The sequence below is a fragment of the Habropoda laboriosa genome, unplaced genomic scaffold, assembly GCF_001263275.1.
Source record: "Habropoda laboriosa isolate 0110345459 unplaced genomic scaffold, ASM126327v1 scaffold84, whole genome shotgun sequence".
Taxonomy (NCBI): Eukaryota; Metazoa; Arthropoda; class Insecta; order Hymenoptera; family Apidae; genus Habropoda; species Habropoda laboriosa.
In genome coordinates, this window is record NW_017100202.1 from 590,511 (window position 1) to 615,043 (window position 24,533).

At 44.4% G+C, this 24,533-nt stretch overlaps 1 protein-coding gene across 1 annotated transcript in view; it reads left to right on the plus strand.

The window, feature by feature from the left end:
- The first annotated feature begins 36 nt into the window (after window positions 1-36).
- Window positions 37-24,533, plus strand: part of LOC108570436 (gamma-aminobutyric acid receptor subunit beta) — a 90,540-nt gene continuing 66,043 nt past the window's right edge. Inside the window, exon 1 of the mRNA XM_017932296.1 lies at window positions 37-337. Coding sequence (XP_017787785.1) covers window positions 210-337 — 128 coding nt within the window. The 5' untranslated portion in view covers window positions 37-209. The remainder of the gene's footprint in view (window positions 338-24,533) is intronic.

Consider the following 24,533-nt stretch of genomic DNA (forward strand, 5'->3'; position numbering starts at 1 on the left):
GGGAGGGAGGAGGAGGAGGAGGAGGAGGACGTGGTGGAGGAGGAGGCAGAAGGGGGGAGGGTGAGACGCGGACGGCACGCAGAGAGGTGCCGGGTCAACGCGCCAGGTAACAACGCCTCAGGACACCCGCTGACGTCCTCGTCGACGTCCTTGCCGTTGTCCTCGTCGCCGAATCGTGAACGGCGACAAGCCGTTGCATCTCCACGAACATGGACAACCCGACACGTTCCACGGATAACATGATGTCCCTGCACGCCGCCTCCTGGAGCTTCGCCCTCCTCGCGGCCACGATCGCGTTGCTGCCCGCCACGCACAGTGCTCCGTTCGCGCAAGCCGCGTAAGTACACACTCATCTTCTGTGTCGTTTTTCTCTTTTTTTTTTATTCATACGTCTACTGTATCTCCTCGTAGTCGTTAGTAGTAAGTAACACAGGGTTACGTGGAATTTTTCGATCGCATATACAGCAAGTTTGACCACGTTCAATCGGTTTTTATCTTCGCGTCATGGTAATCCTGTTTCTGACAGCGACGCGTTTCACCCGTTCGAAAAAAAAAAAAAAACGTGAAGCAACCCCTCTGTGCGAACGCGTCGCGTCCGCGCGTAATTGAAAAGTCCGGCCTCTGAGAGTGGAGACGCGCGATTCGCGGGGTAGTAGTATGAAGCCTCCGAATCGATAGCCGCTGAAACTTCGTTCGCGGACTTACCGCGTGTGTGCGATGAAGGTCTCTTTGAACTTTCCGCCCTTTCCGTTCGAATCGGCCAAGTTGATGCACCCACCCCCCTTTTCGTCGATGTTCGAGCGGAGAGAGACAGTCACGCGCGCACATTAGGCGAACTCGGGAACTCACTAGCCCCGCACAACTCTCTGCCAACGAGATTCTCTCTCTCTCTCTCTCGCGCTCTCCCTCTGTTCTCCTGACCTCGAGGAACGAACGCCGAGTCGAAGTTAATCGACGAAGCCTAATGTGCCTAGAATACCACGCTGGCAATCGATAGACTCGCAGCTGATTCTACGGCGCGAGCTAGGCGCAAGGATTTAATTAATGATCCATAATCCTATATCTCGATTACGTGTTTCGCCTGTGGCGTAGCCGTGCATGCAGACCTATCGGAGCACACGAAATTGGTCGATAAATGCCTCTCTAATGGGCGATAGGATACCGAGAAGGCGAGAAAAACGGGAATCTCGTCGCGTTCAATCGGTTTATTATGCTCGTTTTCGACCGTCACGATTCTAAATACCATTTTCAAGTCCACGTGCAACCCTCTGTACGTGAGTGTGTGTACATGCACGAGACATCTATCTTTGACACGGCACACGGCCGACAATACAGCAGCTGCGACGTTATACAGCCTTCCTCCGGCTCGGCTGTCTGGATGCACGTTCGTGATTGCATGTAAATGAGCGGAAACATGCAGGCTACGTTGCATGCCCAGACGTACGGGCACACACCGGCAGCCGCACACGCTCTTTCAATGATCACAATGACGCCACCCCTCGTGACTTCAAGACGACGAGAAGGCGTCGTCTCGCGCTTTAATGGACGCGCGCCGCTCCGCGCCGTGCCGCGCGCGCTCTCCCTGTTACGTTTAAAAAATTCATTTGTCACCCAACAATCGCCCCCGTCGATCGTAGTAACCCTCTCGCTAATTGGTCCCTGTTAACTTTTCACATCGAAATTACCCTTTTCTTTCCTCGCGAAACACTCGTTTCATAACTCTCTCTCTCTCTCGACGAAACTGCCCTTTAAATCGGCTTACTTTTACTTCCAGTACTATTTCAGGATATCCCGTAGATTTAGAATAAAGATACATTAACGTTGTAGTTTCTAAATAAAGACTACCGTTTACCAGCTCTCTAGATCGCGCCGAAGAGAAAATTTTATTCGAAACCTTAATGTCCGGTGACTCGTATAGACCAGAAATTTTGCATACGCTCGAAGCTACACGTATGAACAGAAATAATACCTAGAAATTATAATGAAACGTTCATTGTACCCGTGCATCAGGAATACCAAAATTTTCAGCGAAACAATCACTCTAACAGGCGGAACAACAAAGGGATTTGTAACGAGTACACACGATCAAGGATTTCGAGAACGAAACCGCGGCCGTCGGCTTTATAACGTTTAATAACCGAATGGAATATACATTTGGTTAATAAATACGATCGCGTGTGTGTGTGCGACGCAGGGAGGCTTAGCCGGTACACAGGCAGTGTCTCGAGAGTGACAGCGGCACCGTGAGAACAATAGCGAAGCTGAAATTAGTTGTACCGGCTCATCCCTTCTCGCATTAACGCGCGATCCAGTCGCCTCGTATATGTACATGTAATCCGTGGAACGTTTCTGCAACCCGAGCGGCTGATATCGAGCGCTATTTTCCGACAATGTTTAACACGTTTACTTATCAGCCGTCTCTTCCGTGACAGCTTAATCGATTACAATAACAGAGATTTTCTTGAAAACGCGGCACGTCATCGAGGGCGGAGCGAACACTCTTCTTTCTTTACCAGAGGTCGCTTTTTGTGAATTCCTCCGGCGAAGGCTATTGTTCGTAAATTGTTGCTGTGAATGGGATGTGGGTTACGATTCGTCGGGATCTCTGATGTGATTAATTAAAACCGTCGATGTCTTTGTTCAGCGGCGAGAAATGAAGAAGAAAAAAAACAAAAGTTGAATGAATTTTTCTACCCGCCTACCGTGAAGAGATCCTTGTTTAACGGGGGGAGGTGGATTTTATTCGATCGTTCGAATAATTGTCACGCGTATTAACAAAGGGAAAATGGTTGAACAGGTAACGCTCGGTTGAACGTGGAATTATTATCGTACATAACGATAATACGAGAGTAACTGAACGCTTTATAATCATTGAAGCTAATGTAGAATTGCAACAGCTCTTCTCGACACTTGGCGCAATTTTGAATTAACGAACGATCGGTAACAGCATCGAAATTTCCATTCGTATATACTACCGTCCCGGTTGATAGTTTCGGTTCGATCAAACGCAAAGCCACCTGATCCCGGAAACATTACGACGACAAAAAGTGGCGAACCTGATAAAACCGGACAATCCTTCGCGATGAACCATCGTAACCAAAGCCTCGGATGAAAAGGCAACCCTTAACCCAACAAATCGCTGCTCATCCAATTACATTACAATCCGATTGCCGTTCCCAGTGCGCACATACAACCCGTGCATCGCGTCTGTTTAGAGAAAATCGCATCACCAAAATCCTCGCTCAATCGGCAACGATATTAACGTTCGGATGTTTGAAATGAACGGACGGAAGGGAGAAACAGGCACAACAATTTCGGCCGGGACTCTGATCTAATCCCGGAAGAGGGTAGTTAGGTATAGTCGAATCACAGCTCGGGTCGTTCCACCTGTTTTCTCCTCGAGGGCCGTGCCTCTCTGTAGCCTCCTCCAAACCCCTACGAGTACCAACCGCGGACGTTCTGTAGTGTGGTATCGGTGATCGCAGTAGAGCTCTCGAGCAAGAGGGTGCTCCCGACGTGGCAGAGCTCCAAATCCTCCTACGCTGCCACCCTCTCGCACCGCTGTCGTTACCACCATCCACCTCTTCCCCCTGCTTCCCCTCCACCAAACCGGACCACCGACACACATCAGCCCTCTTTTTCTTATCGAGAGGAACGGCCCTTTTCGGACTTCTCTGTCGTCTTCCACGCCCATCACTCTCTTGCTTCTTCAACCCCCCGGTCTCTCCCTCGATTTCTCGCTCACCTCTTTGTGTCTCTTTCACTCTTTCTCGTTCTCCGCCTTTCACCAACACTCCCGTATCTCACGTTCCCCTTTTTTCGGTCACCCGGACCAAGCTCGACCCGGAATCGTACTCTAGCCACCACCTTCATTGACGTTTCTTCTTCTCTTTCCTAGACGAAGCGAGGTCGAGCTTCATGAGTATGCCCCGGTCGTGTAAGGGCGGACAGCCGGGGCAAGTTCTTCGCGTTTCATAGGCCGGTACGTCCCCGATTTCGTGATTGAAACGGGTCTGAAATGGGTTTCGCGTACACAAGGAATACGAAACAACGTTCCTTCGAGCGACACAGGGCTTCGGGCTAAGCGGACGCACCTCTCTCTCTCTCTTTCTCTATCTTTCGTGACGTTCGAGGTCGACGTTTTCAACGTGTCCTCTCTCTCTCTCTCTCTTTCTTCTGCTATTTTCACGTCAAAGCGAGATCTGCATCATCGGGCTCCGCGAGACGAAGATTCTCTCCTGTTCAAACCTATCGATCGTTTAATGTTTGTCGTGGCTGGTCTGAAGAATTTATAAACGACGAGCGGGTAAATCTAAGTCAACGCTCGGTAACAGGCGGAAGATTCCTCTGAGAGGAAGAAGACGAAGAAGAAGAGAAGGAAAGGGGGAAAAGATGAGAAAAGAAGAAGTGGGAGTGACGTTCGTAGGAGGCACAGCGTTGAAACGATTGCGACAAAGCAAGGGTCCAGAAGCGTAAAGTGTCGAAGAAGATCAGAAGGTCTCTGATCTTGGAGTACCGCTCGCGACGGATAATGACGATGTCGTTAACCGCGGCGCGTCATCTTTCCCCGTGTGGACGGGTCCGTGAAAGCGTCTCCCCTCTCGTGGGCGGAAGGGCGCGTGGCGAAGGACTAACAGGAATTGAAAACGCCGCGGATACTCGTGCGGTCGCGAATCGTCGTGTTTTTGCCGTGAAAAGCGGAGAGAGAATCGTCTACCACGGAAACGAGAGAAAACGTGCCAAGTCATTCGGCTCGGTCTGACCCACTTTTCGCGGAAGCGTAAAACGCGCGCACTTTGCGACGACGACGACGACGATCCGACGAAACTGATTCTCCTTTTTCTCTCCCTCTGCACCCACCCCTCTCTCTCTCTCTCTCTCTCTCTCTCTCCCTGTGCTCGCTCTTCTATACAGTTACACAGCTGCCTCGCGTTTTTTCCTCCTTTTCTCTGTCTCTCTCCTCTTTCCTTCTTTCTCCCCTTTTTTTCTCTTTCTTTCTTTCTTCCTTTTTTTTTCGGCAGACACAATGAATGACGGTTGAAGAGCATAACTCCTGAAAAGAAATCCCAATTTCGCGGCGCACGTTCCACAGTCGGTCTACGTAGCCTCGCGAGCATAGACTTTGTAATTCTGCGATACTTCCTGCGCTCAATGGCCGCCCCGCTTATAAACCGGTTAAGCCATTCGTCGATGATACTCCCCGGTGATAGAAACGACGCTTTTTTTCTTCTTCTCGTCGCTTTGAACTGCCTCCACCTTTCTCGTGTATTTGTTGTCCGGAGAATTGAGATAATTAGCAGAGTTGTGTCGGAATATTTAATACGAATTTCGTTACGTCTTATTCCTAACTGTACACGATCTCTCCTCTATCTGCGCCGTTTCTTTAGAAATCGAAAATGTTGTACAAGTATTGTCAGAATTTTTAATTAATATTTCATCAATTCCTCCGACGCTAATTTACACCTTGCTTTCCTTCGAGGCCAATGACGAACGCAAACATACCCCCTTTTGTTCTCTTAAACTGCCTTCCATTCTTTCTCGGCTTCTTTAGGAACGACCGATGATTAAGCAGGATATTTTCAGAATCTCTGTTGCCTCTCGTTACGTTCGTATTATACGCGAAAGATAATATTAACATTCCTTCTCTTTAAATTATCATCTCTTTGAAATCCGACTAAATACACGTTAATTTACATTTTACCTTCGCGAAAGTTCAAAGCAGCTGTTCACGATGCTGTAAATTTCCTCGAATCATGCAACTTTCCTTTCTTCCTCAAATATCGACAATTAACATATTGTTAGAAAAACTCAACTCTCTTTCTCTCTCTGTGGAGCCGCGCTGTTTGCATATGTCGGAGCACGCCTCGCTGCAGACCAGGGCGCAGCGTAATTAGAAGTACAAATAATTATTCGCGGCCGCGGGTACAAACAATTACACGCAACAACGTCGGACTTGTAAGGAGCGAATTTACCGGTCGACGCTCAGAAAGAAACCGTCTAGGAGCGGGGCAAAGCGCCTTTACTCGAGCATGGATGAGCAGAAGTATCCAGTTATGCTTCTAAAGCTCTCGAAACGCGCACACCGCCACGGTGAAATCGTTTCCTTGCGGATATTCTGTGTCGGGATTCGGGAGATGTTCTCTCTCCCCCGGTGGATACGCGAGTTTCGAAAACAGGGGAGAAAAAGGAACACAGCCACCGTGAAAATTGGGGAGGAGACGGGTGAATGAAGAATTTGTCGGGAATTTGTACCGCGAAACGTAATTCGAAAGGTTTACACGAGCGGACAAGTAGAGGCAAGTGTGAAATCAGAGAGGCCGTCGTTAATTATCAATGACACTAATGGGGGCGATTCGATTGTGATATTGGAACGCGCGGGAAATCCGCGCGAATTTGATAATTCACGTGGGATAACACGGGGACACGTCATGTAACGGCTGTCGCTTTTAAAACATTTAAAACGCTTGCAAACCCGTTTAAATCGCGCCGGCTAATTGGCCGGCCGATTAGCCGTAAATTGTCTCGTTTGAAATAGGTGAAACGCCATCAAGTGTGTACACAACGTGCCTCTGCAGCTGGATACGAATTAACGGACCATAACACGTAACTTTATGCGTCAGGATGTCGAGTGGGTCCGACGTCGATTACCTCGAAGGGAAAATTTTGAAAACGGAGGAAGTAGAATTAATTGGAACGTAGAGCCTCTTGTGTCGCGTTAATGTTATTAAACGTGAAGAGGGGAAAGAATGGAAAGAAGAGAACGAGTTGTAACGTAGCCTCGTGTTTTCCGTTTGTGAAATGAACATTTTCATGATTTTCAACGGACTAAGAGAGAGAAAAAGAGAAAAATCCACTTCGCTTGGGAAACTCTAACTTTCAAACTCTAGCTTTCTTCGTAAAATGTAACTTACTCATATCGTATTTACTTTCTTAAATTTTAAATTAAATTCAATCTTCCGAAAACTTAGGCTTCCTAGGATCGCTGCAATTGAATATAATTTGTTAACAGTCTAAAAGAAAAGAAGACTCTAACTTTCAAACTCTAGCTTTCTTCGTAAAATAGAATGACTTACTCACATCGTGTTTACTTTGTTTTTTTAATTTAAATTAAATTAAATCTTCCGAAAACTTAGGCTTCCTAGGATTAATACTATCGAGTATAATTTGTTGACAATCCAAAAGGAGAACGACGACGAAATGCATAAATGCTACTGAACATAATATCGCAATGCCCAATTTAAGCAAAAGAACAACGAACAAACACCGTAATTAATCTAACATGTCAATACCATATTAACGTAATATAAATACCAGCAACCCCCCAGACATAGTTTAAACGAAAATATACAGAAATCGTAACCTAATTCGCGTATTATACCATCATTACTGCCTATAAATCATCGACAATCTGAATGGCACAATTTAAAGAAGAGAAAAAGGAAGAGAATTTCCTGCCATGCAGCGATTAGGAGAAAGTTGGCGCGAATGGGGCTCGGCTAATGGGATATAGGGGCAGAGGGGAGGAAGATATGGCCGGTCGGCAAACAACGAATGCATATTTAATAGTGAACGATTATTAATGCGCGCTTACGAGATGATTGATGAAACTACACAGAGGCACCGCGGTGAGGGAGGCGGAGGATAGAGCTCTGGGCTTTAATGATTTCCGGCCGCGATACACGCGGCCGCAAGAGTCGCGCGCGCGGAATTTCCGTTTGTCTTCGGTCCTATAGTCTTTAATGTTTCTTTTTTTTTTTCGGGGAAGGAGGAAAAAAAAAGAAGAAAACGCGTCGCGTAACGTGAAAGAAAACGAAGAACAGAGGAGAAACACGATAGGCGTGGAAGACAATGGAAACGCTTGCAAATATCACGGTCGACCTTCGTATTGTGCAAGAACCGTTTGAAGAATTAATTAGAAGCGACCAAACGACACTCGTGTACGTCGCTGAAAAGCCCCCCGGGATGCTGAATGCGCCATTTACAATGCGCGTTATTAACTCTCTCTCTCTCTCTCTCGCCGACTTCATTTATTTAGAATCTGTTAATTATGGCTTTAAAACAATAGCAGAAACGGGGAGGTAAAACCTCCTTCGGCCGCGGATTATGCTTACGCGTTATTAAATGTTACATTCTGCTGATTCCGATAGCAATTCTACAATCGACGATAAGCATTTCTCGACGGAGGCTAATATTTTAAGCCCCCCTTTCGAAATACTGTGCTTAACCCGGTTTCTTTCTTGCGTAGAATCCAATCCTGAGGAGTTTATAATGTACCGGACGTTTGGAAACAACGTTGACGCTTGTGTAGATGTAATTCTCTTAGAGAAGGAAGATAGGTATTTTCGAATCGAAAGAAATTTGTAACATTATGCAGGGTGCTTAAAAAGAGTATCGAATTTTTAAAAGAACTGCAATTTTGTTTAATTATTTTCTTTCACTCTTAGCTATCCTTTCTATTCTATTGCAAAAATCTAAGATACAGCACTATAAATAAATGGGAAACTTATTTCTATACGCCTAGGGAATAATTAAAAAAAAAAATTGTTAAGGGGTTAAGGAAATAATGAAGTAGAAAAATAATAAATATACTTTGTCTTGAAAGAATCTCCACTTTTCCACTATCATTGTTCAAATTTTCTTAGAATCTTCTCCAGATGGCCTTCAAAATCCATATTTCTCTCCTTATTGTCGCAACCACGCAAAATTCATCGTAAGAGTGTGGAAAAAATTTGTCAAGCACCCTGTATAACGCAAACACGATAGCGATCAAGATCGACGGTTGGAACAGGAAGAGAAAGGTAGGTGAAACCGTTGGTGGTTTAAGCGACGTGGAAAAAACACGAGGATTCAGCATCCGGATCAATGAACGAACCTCCCTAGTTACGTGGAAATCAAATATTCTTCAGTGACTGCAATATCCGGCGCTGCGGTTCAATCGAATCGGGCCTAGGTCTGACTACGCGTCGGTCTATACCACTGCCGCCGCAAATTACATATTCCACACCGCCTAGGATCTCCAGGAAATCATCGGTCGAGATCGATGCTAATCATTCCATCCGACATCACCGTTCGAACGTAACGTCTTCCTAGCTTTACTTAATTATTCAATCCTTCCTGCGTCCCTTAATGAGGTTTCGCGCGTTCGTTTCCAACTGCACCCCCTATCGTACCTTGCGATATCTCTGATAATCGTAGAAAATCACAGTTAACAAAATTCAATTCGTAAACTATATATATATATATATATCTCGACTAGTTTCAGTCGATAAATTCAGCAACGACTTTTTACACAAAGTTCCACAAGTATCGTTGCACGATGTGAACTCGCGAAACAAAACTTCCTCGGTGATTAAGTTGTCAGTTTAATTGATCAATTAGCAACATTCCGAAGAACAGTTTCGGTAAGTTGTACCGAATTGTTATCAGAACGAAAATGTTCGAATATTCCAAGCCAAAGTAGGTACAAGTAAAACAGATCTCTACACACGGCAATAACGAAATTCGCTCACTCTAATCTCTTCAAGCGCTCCCTCTTCACTTCTAAAACTTCCGCTCCGCCCTCTATTCTCTCTAAAACTTCCTCCCACCGTGTACTGATCTTCCTTAAGAACTCTCCCTCGCTCTCTCTTCTTTGCCTTTACACCGACACAACCGTGGACACTCAATACCGCCACTCAGCTATCTCTGCAACACGTACACCAGCGTCGTGCGCTCCTGAAGAACCTTAATTTTCTAAACGCGATGTTGCTTGAAGAACTCTCGAAGAAATCCACGTACTTTTGCCGCATGGTGAATTATATAAAAACCACAGAACGAGACGCATCGGCGGTGTAGTTTGCTAACGGTTAAGCACGAGGCACGACGGTGGAGAGTCGAGAATGGTCACGCGATTCGAAGAGTTTCCAAAGTGGTACCTGAAATTTCGTTTCCAGCCTACCGGCTCGTGATATTCGTGCACCGGCGTCGCGATTAATATGCGACCGTTACCTCTCTTCGTTGTCGTGACTCGGTGTCCGTAATTTCGGAATTATTTTCACCTTAATACGGAGAGGCGCTCCGTACCGCATGAAAAATTAGCCGAATTATCGGCGGAATTTCGCCTACGTGCGGCGAGGAGAGGCCACGCGATACTCAGTCGGACCGAGAACCACGGTTTACTTTCGCGTCTTCGAGGGAAATGTAACGGTGAGAAAATGTCCAGAGGTGTTCCTGGACGAAGCGAGCATTCCATTCTGACTACGTCGCTGGATTCAGCGAACACGGTTTCCTCGATTCGAATTGGAATTCTTTTGCTTTCGGTCCTAAACTTGCTACCGTGCGATGTATCTCGCGCTTTAAAATACACTACGTAACGGAGAAGTTCGCGGACTCTGATTGCGAGCTTAATAATTTATGGAATGGGAGGCAGTAAAAAGGGAAGAGTGCAACTTCGTAAGTTGCTAACTTTGGTGAGTGACGTCGATTGTCTAATATGTTTAAAGTTGAAGGGAGAAAAGGTGAGTGAATTAAACGCTTTTTGGAATACAGGGAAATTTTTTGGTATTAGTATGTAGTATTCGATTACGAATTTAGAATGTCATTTTTTGATCCTATTTCAGAGAAATTTATTAATTACTTGCTTGTCCTGTAAAATATCATTTTGCTCGTACAGTGAACTTACAAAATTCCATAAAATTACAAATATTTAGAAGACAATCCTTTATCAAAATTCCGTATCATTAAGGGAAAGCTGTAAATATCTAAATCATACTTATAAATTAATTCTTCGCCAGTAAGAAAAATCTGTAAACATTCAAAATCGACTAAAGAGGAAAATAAAAATTCCCACAGTAAATACCAAAGGGTCTAAAACTCAAACACACACGCCTCCCGCAAAAACATTTCAAACTCCTGCAAACCACAAAAATACAAAACCTTCAAAGTACTCCTGCCAAACAAAACCTCTCCTCCAAAATCATCATTTACCAAAGCAAGAGACTTGGATCACTGGAAAATCAACCTACCGAGAAAAAAATGCTGCACCATCCAAGCAACTCTCTATGCTAAAGAACCAGCAGTAGCAGCAGAGTCGCGACGACGGCGACGACGTCGACGTCGGCGGAGTGCAGATAAGTACGTTCGCGGCAGGCGAACGCGGCAGACAGAACGAGTGCACGCGGTGCATTCGTCCCTGGTGAACAGAGGGAAGACACGGGGTCGAGCTGGTCGAAAGAAGAGAGGGGAAGAAGGAAGAGAGAGAGAGAGTCGGCATGAAGTGAAACGTTGGTCGCGGGCTGCTGGTCTGGTGGGTGGCGGCAGTGGGGTGCGGCTGAGTGGGGGGGTCGCAGGAGGTCGAAGGGGGTTGACGGAGGTTGTGGGTGGTCGGAGGCGAACGGGGGTTTCTCGCGTGCAGCCTTGACATGGGCCAGGAAATCAATGGGACCTCCAACACCAACGTAAACTCGGTCAGTCGAGCCGCGCACACGGCCCATGCCTATAATTCGCAGTCGCACGCGGGAATGTTCGGCATCGTCGACGAACAAGCGATCGATCGCCGGATCCAATCGAGAAACGCCTCTTTCCGTACGGACCATTTTCTCCGCTTTTATTTCTCGATTAGAAACCCGGTTAGGGGTAAGGTTGGCAGACAGAGAAAGAGGGAGGCGAATGCGAAGTGCCGACGCTGCTTCTAATGTCGCTCTGCAGAAGATCGTGACCTCGATGAAACGTTCATTATTCGGTACACGCCCGTCGATTATCGGGAACGCCGGATGCGCGTCGTTTCTTTGCTCGGTAAACTCGGTAAAGCACAGAGAGAGAGAGAGAGAGAGGGTGGTTGTTTAAGTTGATATCGAGTCAGGAATCGGTAGGGATCAACGTCGATGATGGATACGATCGGGTCGTCGTCGGTTCGAGAGGAAATGAGAAAGGGTTGAGAGATAATGGTGAAGAATATCGCGCAAGGGGTAGGAGACAGGGAATGCGAGTATGAAGAGATCGAATGAAAAGGGAGGGTTTTTCTTTTTTCTTCACTAATGAACGTCTGGAAGAAGATGATTTTGCGAAATCGAGTACGCGAAGCTTGTGCAGTTACGTACGAAGCTGACGGTACTCGAAGGATGATGCTTTTCAGCATTGTTTGTAACTTGATTCTATCGGCGTATGTGCAGCTGGAAGATTGAATTTCTCGTTTGTGAAAAGGGCGAGGGAAGAAAGTAAGAGGAAAAAAGAACTGGTTAACGCAGTTATCGGAGAAAAGTAAGCTGTAACAGATCGATTCGCGAGCACACCTCGCGGTCGAGATCTCGATACAATGTCCATTGCAACGTCTGTCCCGATGACGGCGGCGATACCGATAGCTAGGAAATGAAACGACGTTTCGAAGGAAACGTCAAACAGTTGAATAAGGACACATTGATCAGGGGGAATGGAAACAGCGGCAACTTTCTTCCGACTTTCTAAATCTATTTCTGACCTTCCCCCGGACTTGCCTGTAATCTCCGCGTTTTCATTCACCGAACACACTTATTGTTCCGTAACCGTGGCGGCGTTGTAAACCGACAGCAAACTTCCACGATCTTTAACTTCTTCGTACTGCGAGGCGAGTCGAGTGAAATTCACTTCTCGACCAGCCTTCTTCGTTAATACCAAATTTTCTTTTTACCAATTCGCCAAATAGACAAGTACTTCGTTCGAAGAATTTTCCTCCTCCGCGATCACTGTCAGACGTTGCAAAAGTTTCTCCCCCAACTTCGTGTTTTTCCACCGACTTTTTTATCAGGCTCGTTTCGATTCGCTTCGGAGAAACATCTACTCAAGGATAATTCGTTCAGTTGGCGACGTATGAATAATTCATAGGCTCGTTTAAATGTTAATACACTATTTTCTGTACGAAGCCGAGGAAGGAAAAAAAAAAATACCTCCCTTATTACCGTCATATTCCACTAACGAAGAATTTAATCAAGGCGACCGGCAGCGTCGCCGTGGCAAAGCGGTTTCGCGAAAAAGGTGGAAGGCAATCGAAATCAGTTTCCAACGTAATCCGCAATCGGAGCTATATGTCCGAGTGTGGCGGAACCTTGACGAGAGCGCGGCCAGGGCTGCCAATCAATGGCGAGGACATCACCCTCGGCGACCAACGTCTGCGTCCTTGATCGTCCGTTCGCCACCGCTGCTAAAGCGGCTATTCGTTCTAAACGATTGCAGTGCCGAGGACAAGCAACTTTCCGATACGTGCCTACACAAAAATCCTCCCTCTACCTTCGTTCCATCGCAGTCCCCCGTAAAAACAGCCGCTTTAACCAGTTGCGACAATAATATCTCGTCCCTTTTTAACTTTCTCGAGTGAAATTTCACGCTTTGCCCGAGTCTCTGTACACTGTCGAAAGGTGAACTGCTCAATTTTCCAAAATTTCAAAAATCCTAAAATTATCCAAGGTGAAAAGTAATCGATCGCAAAGCACACGTTTGCTGTACAGCCTAGCGATAGGTTTCAGAAGAAGCTTAACTCGCGGAACTCTCTACAACCGCCGTCCATTCTTCCCCGTAATCCCTCAAAAGGAATAATTATTTCTGCAGTAAAGGATCAGGAACAGAAAGGGATTAATCAAGGCGGGAGACATTAGAGTTCCAAAAACGGCCGTTCACCGGTTGAAGCAGCAGAGTAACTATGCTTCTTCTTCTCCTTCTTTTATTTTCAATCCGGCATAGCAATAGGATCAGAGAAACAGCTGGATGTATGTGCGCGTGTGTTAGAGCATTCGGCCAGCGTAATGTGCGCGCCTGAGTACGGATGTAATAAAAGAGCTTTCTGGGTCGCATTAAGGTAATGCTTCCATGGCGCGGCTAGGCACGGGCGAGGCCCGGCTGAAAGTTAGACGAAACGGCGGAACAACGAGGGCCGGCGGACTTTTCGGCGGTATCAAAAGGGCGAGTCGCGCGATACGTATCTCCTTGGCGCCACCTTTCTCTCTGCCACGTGTAAAAATATACCCCAGCTGAGCGAAACCTGGCCTGCACGTGTATAGGTGTCGCATTGTCCCATGAAAGGGTTCGACGATACAGGTTGCGCCAAAATTAAAGTCCCTCGCGCGACTTTTAAAAAATTTACTCCTCGTTTGAACGTCCGTAAACAGTATTGTCGTCTAAGTGTGTAGGTATAAGAATTGAATAACTTTTGTCTACTCGAAGAATTTATCGCCGAGGAAGTTAGTTAGGTAGCAACGCAGGTGAAAGAAAAGATCGTAAAGACTTGGTCCATAAATTCCTCCCGCTAGCATCTCTCCCACAGTGTGGAGATCGTAATTTCGAAGGTGAATTCGGGGCGTAAACATGTCGAAAGAAATTCGTATTTCGTAGTTTGTTCTCTGTATGAACTTGTTCTAGACACTCTGTCGTTGATTATTTTATAACAGTCGCGCAGCGGTGATACGTTAGTCGTCGTTGAATCGCCCAGCGTTGAGAACTATATTCTACGGTGAATTTATAATAAGTATTATTAAAACGCTAAACTGCATATACGACTCGTAAACAAAGTTAAGTAGAACGAACGTTAAATGGTCGTATAATTCAGCCCTTCTGCGCACGTGCCTCGATACACCTTATATAAAAGAAAAGGTAATAGTCTCATAAATTCTTCCGATGTCCCCGGTGACTGTTTAAAAGATCGAGTCTGATGGTCCTCGGCGACCGTTCGAATAACAAAATAGATGGGTTCTGTCTAAAAAGATGGATACGCCTGTGAGAAAAAAATTCCTCAAGCTGACCCGTTAATTAATCGAAAGCCAATAACGTCACCGATAAATTATGATCTCCTTATCGATCCTTCGTTTTCCTTTGCAGACACACACACTCGCAGACAAAACAGAAAGCAAAAAGACGAGCGATACAGCGTTGTTTTTTCCCTTCGTTTTCTTTTTACTCGCCATACTTCCCTCCGCGATATCCTGGAACGCGAAGAACCACGTTCAACCCTGAAACGCCGATCACTGGAACACGCGGCTATAAATATAATAATGAACCGAACGGTGCAACTGGAAAGCGTCATTGACTAGACACGATACTAGCTCGGTTAACTTTGCGAAATCGATCACGTCTATGTCAGGGTCACTCGTTTCCCTTGCTTATCTAAAGCGCGCCACCTTCTTTCCAACCAAACTATTACTAAACTGTCCTCGTTAACGACGTAACAACGTGTCCCACCACCTGCCGTTTCACGTTGCGCACCAGAAAAAGTCAACTATCGACGAAGCACACGCGTCTCCAACCACTCCAGTTACCTTGCATTTCATTCAAAAACAACCTTCCCAATCCTTCGAGTTCCTGATAAAATTTCATTCACTTCAAACCGGTCTCGAGCACCACAGATAATTCCAGCCAGACTGAAAATTTCCCTTCGCCAAGAGCCGAAACCAGCCCCTTTCATCTAGCTCCCCCAAAATCTAGCCGGAAATTTTGCAAAAAGCTCGACGCACCGCGGTAATTAAGCACCGGTGAAAAAGCGTCCGCAGCAGTTTCGACCTAACTCACCCACTCCACTTCACTCTCCCTCTCTCTCTCTCTTTCTCTCTGTGTGTATCGAAGAAGCCCCAGACTGGTGGAGGTTAAAGAACATCCTGTCGAATAAATTGGAGACAGAAGAAGAAAGGTAGCGCAGAGGGGTAAGCACGAGAGGCCTCCTTTTCGGCCGAGCATTACCAAGAGGGGTTGGTCTGACGGTGGTCGAAGCAATCCCCTAATTGGATAAAACTCAACGGCAACCCGGTAACTGGTAATTTCCCTGCAGCAACGTAATTACTGGCCCGTATTTACGCAGAGGGCTGCGCGCGGACCAAGGCGGTAGCGGCGGCGCTAGCGTTTCTCCTCTGCTGTATAGCCAGGTGGAAAAAAGGCAGCAACACACACGGAGAGAAAGAGAGTGAGAGAGAGAGAGAGTGTGTACAGCAACGGCAAACCCTTGCAGAGAGTGTATAAAAAGCCATCGCAATCTCGTGGTATACTGACACGCTAATGGGGCACTGATATAATTAACTGCTATACCTACGCTCTTATCGAGCCCTAGCGACGTTGCTGCCGTCGTCGCCGCCTGCTGCATACCTTGAATAAAAATAGCGCTAATCCGATATATAACGGGTAACGCTTTGATATCGCCACCCCTACCCCTCCTGGCGACCACGCGCACCTGCACACACGCGACCACGTCATTTTCTTCAATTTCCCTTCTCCGCCGTCTTACGTCAATGCGCAACCTGTGCATTTTCGTTTCGCCTTCCCTCTCTCTCTCTCTCTCTCTCTCTCTCTCTTGATTTCTTTCTTTTTTCTCTCTTTTTTTCCTTCGCTGGCTGCGGTAGGATCGAAGTGAATCGCCAGGAGAGGAAAAACGAGGGAAACGGTTTGTTTTGGCGTCACGTTCCGCCAACCAGACGACCGGAGGACGAGCGAGGGAAACCTTGAAGCGTGCGGAATGGAACGGCGCGAACACGCGAACTGCGGAATGATGACGGCGAACGTTGAAGGGTTGATTTACATGCGTGTGTGTATGGGTGGATCGATTTGATGAATGTTGCTGAGGTGGATGGATTATTTGTGAACCGGGGGAATCTGTCAATTTTTAGTGTACTACGAATATAGATAGGGTTTATTAGAAACAGACGTTAAAAAGTAGTTCCTTAAATTAGTATTCTACTTGCTGCTACTATGAATTAGACACGCAATTTTGAATTTACGGATAATTTGCGAACTGTGCGGATTCGCTGGTTGGAGATTTCATAATTTGAGCAATTTGGAATACGCAAATTCACCAGTAATATGGAGTTTATTAGTAAGAAACTTTCAAAAGTAATTCCGTCAATTAGACACACAATTTTGAACTTACGAAAGTTCGTGAAATACACCTACAAATTCAAAGGCGATTTTCACCCTTTCAATATCGACGATTGTCGATAAAAAAAATACGTGTCGAATATTTTCTTGAGATCCAGCACGCCCCGAAATGTTATCAAAATCGGTGATTATCACTCCGAGATATTCCTCTGCAATTGCAATTTCTGTCGAAGCAGATAAGACAGTTAAACATGTTTCTATACTACATTTAAAATACAGAATACGAATTCGTGAGATAGGAAAACTATTTGCAGAGATTCGCAGAGCACAGAATTTTAGTCAATACAAAGGAAAATTGCAAACTGCGGTAAATGTTTTATCATCAGAGGCAAGTGATCCCAGAAGAGATCCAAAGGGTTCGGTTGTGACAACAGCGACTTGAAAGAACACAGAACTCCAGAATGATTAGAGAGACGTAATGGTAGAGCTGTGGAGAATCTGTATAGTCCTCTTTCTCTCACTCTCTCTCTCTCTCTCAAGAGAGAGAGAGAGAGGAGAGGACTCAGCAACCTTAAAGATAAACTGAGCCTTTGGCTCAGACCTTTGAGACCTCATTATGAGACGCAAAATGGATTTTCGACTCGGTGACCCAGTTGTTCGCGCAGCCTCATCCAAGAATATCTTTATGGCCGTTTTAAAGGCTCTCTGATCTATTGTGCGGCCAGAACGTATGAAAAATTGAGAAGGGATCGCGGGGCAATGTTTACACGTTCGAGATAACGAATTTTATCGAACACCCGCCAGTCCTATCTGTCTCTCCTAGACTCCGACACGATCCTCTACCGCAAATTCACCCGTAGAAATTCACGCCGAGAATGAAATTTAATGTTTCGTTATTTAATCTATCGATTGTCACCAGCGCACCCGCGGTTCATTCGGGCTGCGGTTCATTTTCAGCCGACACGCATGCTAGATCCACTTCGAAAATGTCGCGTTTAATTAGGGCGTATACTGTTTTCGGCCGACTGGAAAGCAATGTTCATTATAAACGAACACGAAAACGACCCGACCAGGGTGACCAGTGGATGATACAGAAAGAGAGGGGGATGGGATATCGTGTCTTGCAAATTACGCGAATAAACACCCGTCGAAATTGATGTTCATTATAATGAGCAATGTGGCCGAAGACATCAACTGCGTTTAACGATCGGGCAATCACTAAACTTCACGAATTAACCGTTAATTAAAACACCGTGTTGTCGGGTACGCGACACGATACGCTCCGATATGTATACAGGTATAGTTTCGGGTTCCTGTGTGTCCAAGTATCCTCGCGCGTATTCACGCACGAGTTCACCCATGATTGGCGCGATATAATCGAAACCGACCGCATTGTTCCACCGGAATATTCTACGATTAATCGCGATATGATTACACCGGGAATTTTCGGCGACACTTTACGACGCGCGACGTCTTCTCTGTTTTCGCGTGCGAAATTAGACTAAGCAGATCGTAATTTTAATAGAACGCATTATTTGTTTTTTGTTTTTTTTGCAATTAAAGTACGCGCTTGAAGGTAGAGGAAAGTTAAACGTTTCAGAGGGCTTTTAAGGGGAAATGAAAAAGTAGTACTTAAAATATTTGCGCACAGTTGCCTTTGCCTACGTATTTATACATACTAATTAATTAAGACCGAACAAATTGAATTTTTCATCGCGTCAAAGTGCACTTCAGTTTGAGTTTATAAAAATATCGCGGAAATGTAGCAGAGAAATTGCCAGCAGAGAATGTGACTCGGAATACGCGGAAATATGCCAATACCTGGTGTGTATCTTATCACCGAATTGTTCTATCTTTTACTCGTTCAATCCCACAAAACTCAAAAGAAAATCGAAAATTCTCCAGAAAATTTATACTTTATCTTTCTCCGTAAAATAACTCGTAAAGACAGCCAATAATCTGTTTCCGTATAAAGAAGAAATTCTGTGGAACGATTGCAAACACACGAATTTTAATGGAAATTAAACGAGACTTTCTTCAAATGAAAATCAATAATTTGTTTCTGTGTCAGGAAGTAATTTTGTTCACCGAATTTGACTGAAAATTAGAAATTAAACCTCCCGAAAGCTCAGGCTACCTAGCCTTAATCATACTACCAATTAAACAGCTCTTGAGCCCACAAATTCTGACCCAAAATCACACGAATCCGCGTGCAATGGGACAAGCTTCGTCGGTTGTCCTTCGACCCACACTTCCCTTCGATCGGCCGAGTTGCATTTCGACGTCGAGAGATTGCGTAGCTTGGAATCGAACCGTTGCACCTTCAATAGAAACGACAACGCACTGGCACGCAGACCTTACTTTTCCTTATCAGCTATCGCGGCCGCGCTATCACGCGCGCGTGAACGTTTCATTGGAAGTTTTCCTTTTCGATCCGACACCGGTGTACTTTAATTAACACGCGACAACGGCTGACGCTGTGCTACAATGTTCAAAATGTACATATGCAGGAGGAATCGAATAAAATAGAAATTATTCGTTTATTCGGCAATTGATCGCTTTTCAAACATGTAATCTATATTTTTTCCAACGATTTTTTCAAGCTTCCAAGTATCGTTTGTTGGAGATTTAGGGGGAGAACGGAGAACCTGTAGGAAAACAGAAGAAAGTGGGAAAGTGAGAAGGTAGTGTTGGTTGCGGTGGTTAAAGCGGCTGACCAGTGACGGTACAAACTACTGAAGATCGCGAGTTCTCGAGTCCTAACGCTGAAACCTCCTTTTTCTGAAAGACTTGGAAAATTCTTTCTCTTCTGTGTGTCGGAACATGATGTCTGTGCTGACTTTTAGCTCATTTATCATCTGAAATTTGATGTCTGACGACTGGACTGCGGATTTTTATGAATTTATGGGAAATTTAAGTTTTAACAAAAGTGCACTGAATGAACGTAATATGAAAAAATATCTAAGTTACAGTGCTTTTTATAGTAAAAAGCAAACAATTTTCTATCTATTTTCTACCGAATTTCTACTTCCCTTGCTATATTCTCAAAAATATAAATTTGCATAAAAATCCGCAGTCTAGTAATGACATTCGCCTCATTTCTCGAATTTTTCTTTACCACCTAAATTAACTTAACGCAACGTCCCTGTAGCAAACATTTCACTCTAAAAAAAACAGGAAAACTCGCACAGTTCTTAAACACCAAATTTTTGATAGAAAAAAATCGCGAACAAGTATCGAAATGTGCCTCCAGTCATTTTTCCATAAATAATTCTTTAACAAAATCACCTACATGATACCTGAGTAGCATGATTTACCAAGTTGGTAATAATTCTTTGTGTGCCATGCAGCGATAATGGAGAAACGAGTTTATCCCGAAACTTTTTGGACAAACTACTGCCTCCTAGAAATCCCACAGTTGATTCCGACGATTCTCGACTAACTATAACGAGAGCACGTACACACACGATGAAACACGGAGATTCAGGTGCGTGAGATAATTCAAAAGTTTCCACCCATCGAATTACCAACTCTCTCTCTCTCTCTCTCTCTCTCTTGCGAAAATCTGCGTCCGACCTGGAGCTCGTTCTGCGTAACGCTGTTAATTCCACGTCTAGTCGGAGCTCTGTGTCGAACACGACCTGGATTAATCCGGGAATCGACACTTTTCGCACGTTACTATTGAGACGCACCTCGCGAAACTTCGTATTATCGTGTATTTTGCATTTTACATTTCCTTGTGAAAAGACCAGTTTATTTTCTCCTCTCTCTCTCTCACGTACATACGTACAGCTAATCCTTGATTTACACTGTAAATTGGTATCCAGTACGCGCAGATTATTTTTTAAATTACAAACGAAGGATATATTAACGTGCGATGCAAATTGAAAAATTTATTTGCACGCGGATGAGCCGGAACAGGTGGTCTAACCGGACACAGGGTAATTGTACGTGTAAAAATAAAGGGAAAATGCAGGATAAAATATTTTCATAAGAAGCTTAGTTGTTGAGAAAATTGAATTTAAAAATTCGTAGAGTGCTCGTTCGCTTAACTATTTCTCAACTTCCAACCCACCTAGTGTATTAACAAAGGAGGTTCACGGAACGAAATTAAGAATTCAAGTATTTCCAAATGAAATTTCACCCGATTTTCGTAGTCTTGTTTAACAGAGAGCATAGTTGAATCAGCGGTAATTCGTTCGTCTCTCCACGTAGAATGCATCATTTGTATGCCTGATACAATATCATTTATCGGAATTAATTAGCGAAAAAAAGATTGTCGACTGTTTCAACTCGATATTGACTGAAATATACCGAAGCAACGGCGAAGAAAATTGCCGTTAATCCGAGCTAATTGGCAAGAAAGATAAAATTCGAACGAAAGTTCCTACAAACTTTACGGAAATTTTCATTTTCTCGCTGTGAAAAGGGAACCGATGATCCTGCGCAACTGTCGAATTACAGATTCCTTGGAAATCTGCGTGATAACGTTTCATAGACCACGTGAACGAGTATAAGTAACCCACGATCGCGCTGTGTCGAGACACGTTGCACTTCTGTTTCGCCTGTTTATCAACCGAAATATGAATATCCCCCTTCCTTAATCTCGGCCAATCAATCACGCGGGAATGAACTTCCTCTGTCGTCTAAGCCATTGAAATTCGCGTGGCAAGAGAGGGTCCGGGCGACGGTTTGAAGAAAAATGAAGGTTAACGCGCGGTGGATCTAAATGGCGTGAGGCAACCTTCAACCGGAAACCGAATGGGGTCAATTTGTTACAATCAACGGAATAAGTGAAATGTATGTCAGGTTCAAACGTTGCTTAAGGTTTATTAATAGTCGGAGGTCAAGTATCATGGTACACGAGGGGTATCGGGTAAACAATTTTTGCAATTAATCAAATTGCGACGGTTTTAAAGAGACCAAGTATAATTCCGATGACGATGCGATATTTTTACCATTCGCAACCGATACTTTTTCCATCCTAGATACGTACAAGTGTATACTGTCACGCTTTCGAGTTAGTACGAACGTTTTTAATTCGGGAAACAGATCTTCCTCGAACTGTACTTTTCGATACTTCCGATTTATCAGGAGGAGAACTTGCCCCCGGACAGAAATATCGGGAAATTTTGCAAATAAAAATGGAAGTGAAACGCAATGTCAGTTGAAACTACTATTAAACCTTGCCTCCTTACAACGCGCACGGTAGAATGTGACGGTTTTGCAAAGAGCTACTGTGCGATACTCGGGTGAGATTGAATTGAAACACTTTTGTTACGAGAATTATTAATTATTCCGTTATTTAACCGCGCATTATCGTAGAATTAATAGAATTATTCTAGAAAAATTACAAAATTGCATTATAGAACTATTTTTTTAACAAAAACATTTTCCCCCTGAAAATCGTCGTATGTTATTGTCGCACCTTGTAAAAATACTTCCTAAACATTCACCGAGCAATTATTCATTTCCAACGAATAAGAGGAAAATTTAAAAACCGCATTATACGACAATTTGTTTGACAAAAATATTTCCTCTTCAGAAATAGCCACATTTCGTTATCGTCTCTTGTATCAATGCTTCTGAAGCGTTCGCCAAGCATAAAATTAGGATGGAGAAAAATGTCTCCGGAGCCACTTGAAAATTCTAAACAGCAACGAGCCAGCGACGTTTCCGGTAGAAGTAGCAGGCAAATCCGGCCCGTAACTAAAAGCCATTTTCATCGACTGTCCGAGGCTTGTGTAACGCGGTTAATTCCTCATCCACGTCAGCTAACCGGGAACGAGTTTCGCACGGACGGCAGCTAGGAACAGTGAAATCAAAGTAATCCGACAGTCGGTCGCTTCTGCACGTTGCAGACCTCTCTCCCTCTCTCTCTCTCTCTCTGTCTCTGTCTCTCCTCGTTCAACAGACACATCCATCGCGTACAACAGCCGGTGCACACGGCGCTCGACGTTGGTTAGCCCGTGTGGACACGTAGAGAAGCACAGAGGGGCGCGATTACGTCGGCGGCAGCATTATCGGAAAGTGCATTACCAGCCGCGTCGATCGCAATTCCTATGCGCGATTTCCAGCAAGCACACCGGTTCAACTGGCCTCTCTGCTCCTTGATCGACGCCCAACGATCGAACGAGGATTACCGAGCCTGCCGATTATAAAGACAGAACCGAGGGATTTCGGGTGTAATTACGCCGTCGCCAGTCGTGCGTTCCATTGGCCAACGGATGCCGGAATTTTGAGTAACCTTTCCGATATCCTGGCTAAGCAGCTGATTTTCGGCCGGTTTGGGAACGAGGGAGAATTGGGGATGTAGAGGGAAACTTGAAATTTGAAAAGCTGGCGATTTAATTTTTGAGAAGATTGATTATTAATACTGAGAAGGTCAGGGGTGGGTAGAAAATGTCTGCGAAATTTTAAACTTTAAATTTTTTTATAAAATAGCATATACATCGCCAATGATCTGTCTTTGCGTTAAAATTAATTATATTTGATAATTGTAAACGAGGGAATTAAGTATCGAAAATTTGGGAAATTGATGCTTTAATTTTTCGAAAGATTAATTATTCAGACTGAGAAGCCCGGAGAAGTTTAAAACTTCAAACTTTTTTATAAAATAGCATATACATCGCCAATAATTTGCCTCTACGTTAAAATGAATTATATTTAATAATTGTAAACAAGCGGATTAAATATCCTTCGTTCCTTCTTTTAATTTAAGTTAAATTAAAGCTTCCAACAGCTTAGGTTTCTCAGGGTCAATATAAATCCCCGTTAGAAAGAAACGAATTTTTAATAATACGCGACTATTAAGTGGAAGATTTAAGCAATACTTGCTTGCTATCCAAGACTGTTTACCTCGAGGGTTGTAAAATTGAAGGATTGTTCTAACTGTAGAAATTGGAGCACAAGCATGAAAGTTGGTATGAATTTTGCTTGACGTTCGAAATAATAGTAGGACAGAAGTGAACAGGTGGTAGGAAAGAATTATGGTATTGCAATATTCATGGTGACAGAATGAAGCGCCGTACTTTAATATGCGGCGAAGAATAACGACTATGTCCGCACATCTGGTGAAAAAAGATCACTCATAGTAACACTTGTGGTTCGAGAGTAATAGTTGCTAGTCTAGATAAATCATCAAAATCTACGATCGAGCGTAATACTTCGTAATAATCGATGAAAAAAAAAAAAAAAAAAGAGGGAAATAATAACGTTCACGCGACCCACGCTGTACGTCGAGAGGAAAAAATGAAAGTAAGTGAAAACAGATTGACAATGCAGCTAAGAGAAAAATCGAGAGAGCGTAATGATCTCGTCGATGTACAATAAAACGAATCGAGGGTAGGTGAGCATAAAAGGAATAGGCAAAAGGGAATCTAAAGTGGTCACTATCGCGAACGCAGATCTTCGTTGCGTGCTAGAACCACCGTATAGGTAAGCTGCTGGCAATTGCAGGGCTATGCTTATCGAAAGTGGTCTGATACACACCGCTTTGCCTTTTCTTCTCGCGTTTCCACACCTGACCTGCCCTATCGGCAACGACAGAAATAAATTGCAAATGTTCCCGTGTCACTGCACGACGAACCTTTCACACTTGTTTCCACCGGACGGAGCCGTTCTATAATGTTTCCAGTGTAACTCAACATGAATTTACATTCGCTAAACTTTAATATCGTTGCAACATCTAATATACTAAAACTCGTTCGTTCGTTCTTCTTTTTTTTTTTTTT